Below are 7,396 nucleotides of genomic sequence, written 5' to 3' on the forward strand. Positions count from 1 at the left end.
CAGATTTTCCAAATGTTCCTGCTCCGATGTCCCTGTAATCAAAACGTCATCTAGGTAGACAGCCACACGTGGTAAAACTCTCAAAATGCCCTCCATAACACGTTGAAAAATTGCGCAGGCAGAGGATACTCCAAAGGGCAACCGTGTATATTCATACAGGCCCCGGTGTGTATTAATCGTTACATATGGTCGGGAGGCAGGGTCCAGCTCCAACTGCAGGTAGGCGTGACTCATATCTAATTTTGTGAACGAGAGTCCACCTGCAAGCTTCGCGGAGAGATCCTCTATGCAAGGCATTGGATATCGATCGCGTCGGGAAGCCGTATTCACTGTAAGTTTATAGTCGCCACACAAGCAAACTGTGGCATCTGGCTTCATTACAGGTACAATTGGTGCTGCCCAGTCAGCAAAGCGGACGGGCCTGATAATACCCAAACTCTCCAAACGAGTGAGCTCCCCTTCTACCTTCTCGTGCAAGGCGTAAGGCACCGGGCGAGCCCGGAAATAGCGCGGCGTGGCTCCTGGTTCGACTTGGATACGGGCTACGGCCCCTTTTATTTTCCCCAAACCAGGGTGCAATACATCTGCGTATCGTCCTAGCACCTCAGTCAACCCTCCAGAAACTGTTTGGAGGATGTGCTGCCATTGCAACCGCAAATGGCACAACCAGTCCCGAACCAACAGGCTGGGCCCATGGCCGCGCACCACGATAAGTGGGAAATGCCCCTCCTGGCGTCCATAAACACCAGGGGTCATTGTAGTTCCTGCAATGTCCAGTGGTTCCCCTGTGTAGGTGGCCAACCTGACCTGTGAGTCGGTTAATGTAAGGGTCTGTATACCCTGCTTGATGCGGTCGAATGTCCTCTGGGCGATCACGGAGACCGCTGCACCAGTGTCCAACTCCATCTCAAGCGGGTGGCCATTGACCCGTACTGTCACCTTAATGGGGGCCACACAGGGAGCTGCCACACAATGCAACTGCAGGCAGTCATCCTCCGTCTCCACGTCCTCAGTAGTAGTTGCCGCAGGTTCATCCACATGGAAGGTACGGCCCCTGGGCTGGTCCCAGTTTCGATCGGAATGACGGCGGCGCCCCCAGGACCGCTGTCCGCGACGGGGTCGGCGCCTACAAGTCTGACACGGACATGGCTCCTCATCCATTGGTTCTGGAGAAGGCTCCCTTCGGGGAGGAATGTCCGACGGCCACTGGCGTCGGTCCGGACGTTGCCTCGCCCAAGGTACTGCAGGAGTGCGGGGGGACGTTTTTGGACGGAAAGGGTTGCGCCCCAAGGCATGCACTTCCATTCCCTGTAGCTCCTGCACTCCTCGTTCTGCGCTCTCTCGGGACAATACTATTTGAATGGCCTGTTGAAAAGTCAATGTTGGCTCAGCTAACAACTTTCTCTGGGTGGCCGCATTGTTAATACCACAAACCAAACGGTCGCGTAACATTTCTGACAAGGTCTCACCATAGTCACAGTACTCCGCAATCCTGCGTAGCCTGGATAGAAAATCGGCAAGGGATTCTCCAGGGGTCCTCTCAGCAGTATTAAACCGGTAACGCTGGACTATCGTGGATGGGGTTGGGTTAAAATATTGCCCCACTATATTCACAAGTTCATCAAACGTTTTGGTGTCTGGCACAGCTGGGTACGTAAGGCTCCTAATCACCCCCAAACGTATGCAGGCCGTAGGCAGTGAGCAATATGACCACCTGGTGCTCGTTTTCGGTGATATTGTTTGCCCGGAAATAGTAACACATCCGTTGTGTGTACTGGTTCCAGCTTTCCAGCGCAGCATCAAAAACATCCAAACGTCCGTACAGAGGCATGGTATAATAGAAAACAACTTTCAACCTGTATCCAACAAAAATCCAGGGAGGTGGCTTCAGCAGTGTAGACAGCTATTCACTTTAACCTTCGTCGCCAGTTTTGTGAGGGCCACGAAGAATCCAGCACGAGTTTTAAGGATACAAAGAAATAACATTTATTTACAATAACATGTATATATAACAGCAGCAGCAACTTCCCTTGCTGCACACTTCTTCCTGCTGGTTCCTAAACTGGCCAGCTTTATTTATACTAGGAGTTTACTAATGGTTTCTCCGTCCCCCTCATTGGGGAAGCTCATACTCCCACAGGATTGGCGGATTGTCATTAGTCCCCAGCCAATGGTAAGTAGGCAGGTTATAACAGGGAGATAGATGGAGATAGTTGGAGAGAGTGGGAGAGAGCAAGGCAGAGTAGTTGTGAGGTAGTTGAACTAACAGTATAGGTAATAGTGTAGATGTGTAGTGTAATCTTTACTGAACTAATTCCTGAGTAATATGTTCAAATCTAATTCTGTGTAGTGCAATAAATTAGCTTGTTTATACAACACAGCTCTACAACCTTCACTATCCTGAAAGAAGTAAAACAAAGAACACAACATTCCCTTTTTTGTTAAAGCCCACACTCTAGCCCGAGTTATACAATTCACCAGGACCCTGTCCCAGTGTGTTTAGGTGATGACCATTCCAATGCCATGGCTCCTGTTTTTTCCAGGACTGGTATCAATATCCCATGAATCAAAACCCATTTCTCCCAGGTCAATCTTTGAGTCACACATTCAACTCTCTGATCTTATTTCCCCTATTTTCTTGTGGCTCAGGTAATAATTCAGAAATTCATAACTTTGTGGTTTTGCCTTTTAATTTAGCCCTTGGCAGAATTTCTTTCCTAGCCCTACCTTTGTTACTGGTACCCACATGGACAATGACAACTGGATCTTTCTCCACCCATTCCAAATTCCTCTCTAGCACTGAGGAGGTTTTCTTAAACCTCTCACCAGGTAGATAACACATCTTTCAGGACTCACACTCTCAGCTCCAAAGAACAGGATCCATTCCCCCATCTGTACTCCCCCACAGCAACTAATGTACTTTTACCTCTCACAAATTGATTGGTGTCCTGCACCACAGTGTTGTGGTCAATTTTCTCACCCTGCTTTCAGTCCCTACTTTCATCCATACAGGCTGCAGAACCTCAGACCAGTTGGACGCATGCAAGGTCTGAGGTTCATCCAACACTGCCTTCTGGATTCCCACATCTGCTTCACTCTCAGTCATAGCCTCCTGTCCCTGACCATGGCCCAAATTCAAAGTACCTGACCGACGGAGTGCGACAAATTATCCAGATAACTTTCCCATGATGCATCACAATGTCTGAAGCTCATCAATTCTGAAGCACAATTCCTCAAGACACAGGCACACCTACTGCAGATGTGATTGTCGTGGATCAACTAGGTGTTCACCTTCGCCCACACACTACAGCTGCTCACACATCGGCAGCCATGCCCCCTTAATTGTTTTATTTAATAAATTAGCTTTACACAAATTATCACTGAATGATTATCTGTCATTATCTATCACACTCGAAGGGTGATACAAGACGCACCTCTCTCCATATAAAACATATTGATTATGGGCAGGAAGAGAGAAAATACATTCATTCCAGGGCATTGAGTGAAGTTTCAAACTTACACACTGTCTCGAGCTGCACTGAATCATGGGCATTTGACTTCCAGGTGGGGTATCAACTACACCTTCTTGTCCCTCACTATCTTCCTGTCCCTCACTATCTGCCTGTCCCTCGCTATCTGCCCATCCCCCAAAATTCTCAACTCCCTGGTTTATCAAAACTATCCGTAACAGTGAGGTGCAATAAACATTTTCCAGTGTACCTCACTGCCAGTATAACACTAATAATCTATATTGTCACAGGTAGGCTTACATTGACACAGCAATTAAGTTACTGTGAAAAGCCACGAGCTGTCACATTCCGGCGCCTGTTTGGGTACATGGAGGGTGAATTCTGAATGTCCAATTCACTTAACAGCACTTAATGTCCAAGTCACTTAACAAGTCTTTCGTGACTTGTGGGGGGAAACCGGAGCACCCGGAGAAAACCCATGCAGACACGGAGAACGTGCAGACTCCGCACAGTGACCCAAGTAGAGAATCGAACCTGGAGTCTGGCGCTGTGAAGCAACAATGCTAACCACTGTGCTACCTTGCCACCCATATATTACCAGAGAGATTAGAGTTTAGGTGTAGACGCGGGAGTATAATATCATGGAATTTACAGGGCAGAAGGAGGCCATTAGGCCCATCGAGTCTGCACCTGCTCTTCTAAAGAGCACCCACTTAAGCCCACACCTCCACCCTATCCTCATAAACCAGTAACCCCACCTAAACTAAGGGCAATTGATCATGGCCAATCCATCTAACCTGCACATCTTCGGACAGTGGGAGGAAACCGGAGCACCTGAAGGAAACCCACGCACACACGGGGAGAACGTGCAGACTCCACACAGGCAGTGACCCAAACCAGGAATCGAACCTGGAACCATGGTGCTGTGAAGGAACTGTGCTAAGCACTGTGCTACCGTGCCCCCCAAATCTCTGTGATAAACACACAGACTCAGTGTTTCTCGGTATAATGTGAATTACCATGTGTTGGTTCAGACTGCAAGAGAATCTGGTTAGAATCTGGGTTTATTTTCTGTTGTATGTTAATGGGTGGGTAAAAATCCTCCATGAATTATTAAACGTTTAACTTTCCTTTTGACAGAAAATTTCTGCCGCTTGCACATCAGCTCCTGATTGGGGTCCGTTCTTGGGACAACACAGAGGGGAAAGATACGGAAACAGGCCTGATTCTGAAGAAGTTCTTAATCGTGAAAAACTTCTGGCCTCACCACTCTAACTGCAGTGTGAATTCAATGCAGTATCTCCATCAGGACCCAAATACAACTTTGTCTGAAGTTTCCCTGCCAAGCAAGGGAATGAACTTGGGACAGGATGCTGCAGGGTAGAATTATTGAGCTTCAACGTTCCTGCATCATGAACCTTCCGTCATTCTCCTGCCTGAGTCCTGGTGTTAATACAAAGAATTCCAGTCACTGAACATTGTGGACAAGATCTCCTGCTCTCACAACAATTCTCATCTGCAGTACGCAGTGGCTGAGTTCCCCTTACATTAGTAACAAGATGTGAGTAAGATTGACACAGAGACCACACTGAATTTGATCACCAAATGCTGACACACTGGCCAGAATTATCCAGTCATTGCGATTCAATTTTCCCGCCGGCAGCGCACCCCCACCAGCAGGTTTTGTGGTGGTGTGGGGTGGTCACAATGGGAACTCCCATTGACAAGCGGCAGGAAGGTAGAATCCCACCGCCAGTGAACGGCGTGTTACGACACCCTGGGCTAGTGCACGGTCAATCCCAGCCCCACAGACCCCGGAGTTCCAACACAAGTGAATTAACCAATAATTAGTATCGAGTTTGCAGAATCTTTGGCCCCATGACGGCTCAATACGTTATCGTTACCAGGTTTGTAAGTTGAACACAATAACTCTTTATTTATAACTTGAACAAAGTCGCAATATGCAATAGTTATAAAAGAATAGCGGCCAGCTAATCTACTACTCCCCCCCCCCCCTTTTACCATCCCACCCTCTCCCCGAACACACACAAGACAGACACACACAGATGGAGGGGAAAAGGGTAAAAATAAGAGGGATTAAGATGAAAAGAGAGAGATGAATGTCCCTGTTTTTGATGATGAGGTTGTTCCTGCAGGCTGTCCTCTGAGGACGCGGAGCAATTGGAACCATTGGTTGACAAGAAACCTCTGGCAAGAACATTCAGTCAGAACTCCCAGGCTGTTAGATTGTCCCTGGGGTGTCACTTTAACTTTTATTAAACTGGGTCTTCATTCAATGAATCCACCTGAAGCCTGTTTAATTCTTACTTGTTTCCAACTCCACCAAAATGACGAACAGCCTTTCTGAGATAAGAACAGATTTCAGACATGAAGTTTTTTGGAAAGGCTTTTAAACAATTAGCGCTGATTTCAGCTAGTGGCTGGATTGGATCTCTTTGGAGTTCAATCTAGCTGCAGCGAGAGAAAGATCTTTACTTCAATCTGACTGGAGAGAGAGACAGGTCTTCATTTTGGATCTTCAGAAAGAACCCATTAGATGAGAGAGAAATCAGAGCTGTGATCCTCCAGCTTCTAACCAAAACAAAAGTAAAATCAAACACAGCCAATCAGAGGAAGGAACATTACAGAGAAAATTCAGACCAATCAGGGGCCATTAATCAGGCCTGGCAATTTGAAACTGTTCATTGGCCAACAGCCAAGTCCATTCCAATGTTTCAGCAATGATCTCCCTTGAATCTGCTGATCCGAAATATATACAGTTCTTTGCAACCTGGCTTACCTGAGGTCATAAATCTATGCTCAGTTTACCAGCCACTTGAGTTAAAGGTGAAGTTCATCTGAAAGGCACAGGTCCCACGAATTGTCCATGTACAAAAATTGAAATCGCCAAATAACAGAAATTAAGGGGAAAAAACAAGGGACAAATAGGGATTAACAGGAGAATCCTCACAAACTCGTGGCCGCGAAACAGTTCAGAGAATCACGCCCACTGATTCCAGACACTGACTGTCCATGTGTAATGCTGACAGTTGGCGCATCTGCTGAGACAGTTGTTGCCCTATTGGCTGGTCATAACTTTCGCCACATACAGAGTTTTAAAATCAAACAACTTATTAAATCTCACCTGATCAATTGCATTCTACTCTTTCGATGACATTTGTATGATTGGAACATTAGCTTTGCTTACTCACACAGTATCTATTTTTATAATTTGTATTAAGTAACACGACACTGTCCATGACAGATTTGAAGAGCCAACACGGGCCCGGGCTCAATGTCAACACAGCCACTGGGGCAATGTCAACACAGCCACTGGGGCAATGTCAACACAGCCACTGGGGCAATGTCAACACAGCCACTGGGGCAATGCCAACACAGCCCATGGGATATTGCCAACAGAGCCACTGGGGAAATGTCAACACAGCCACTGGGGCAATGCCAACATAGTCACTGGGACATTGCCAACACAGCCACTGGGGAAATGTCAACACAGCCACTGGGGAAATGTCAACACAGCCACTGGGGCAATGTCAACACAGCCACTGGGGCAATGCCAACATAGTCACTGGGGCAGGCAATGACAACACAGCCACTGGGGCAATGCCAAAACAGCCACTGGGGAAATGTCAACACAGCCACTGGGGAAATGTCAACACAGCCACTGGGGCAATGTCAACACAGCCACTGGGGCAATGCCAACATAGTCACTGGGGCAGGCAATGACAACACAGCCACTGGGGCAATGCCAAAACAGCCACTGGGGCAATGTCAACACAGTCACTGGGGAAATGTCAACACAGCCGCTGGGGCAATGTCAACACAGCCACTGGGGCAATGTCAACACAGCCACTGGGGCAATGCCAACATAGTCACTGGGGCAATGTCAACACAGCCACTGGGGCAAT

General features: G+C 47.5%; 1 protein-coding gene across 2 annotated transcripts in view; it reads left to right on the plus strand.

The window, feature by feature from the left end:
• LOC140420920 (sodium- and chloride-dependent neutral and basic amino acid transporter B(0+)-like) overlaps positions 1–6,623 on the plus strand; it is a 160,030-nt gene extending 153,407 nt beyond the window's left edge. For both annotated transcript variants that reach the window (XM_072505068.1, XM_072505067.1), the window contains exon 14: positions 4,611–6,623. In XM_072505068.1, the coding sequence (XP_072361169.1) occupies positions 4,611–4,745 (135 nt within the window). In that variant the 3' untranslated portion in view covers positions 4,746–6,623. The remainder of the gene's footprint in view (positions 1–4,610) is intronic.
• Positions 6,624–7,396: the final 773 nt, after the last annotated feature.

Source organism: Scyliorhinus torazame, chromosome 5 (assembly GCF_047496885.1).
Source record: "Scyliorhinus torazame isolate Kashiwa2021f chromosome 5, sScyTor2.1, whole genome shotgun sequence".
Lineage (NCBI taxonomy): Eukaryota > Metazoa > Chordata > Chondrichthyes > Carcharhiniformes > Scyliorhinidae > Scyliorhinus > Scyliorhinus torazame.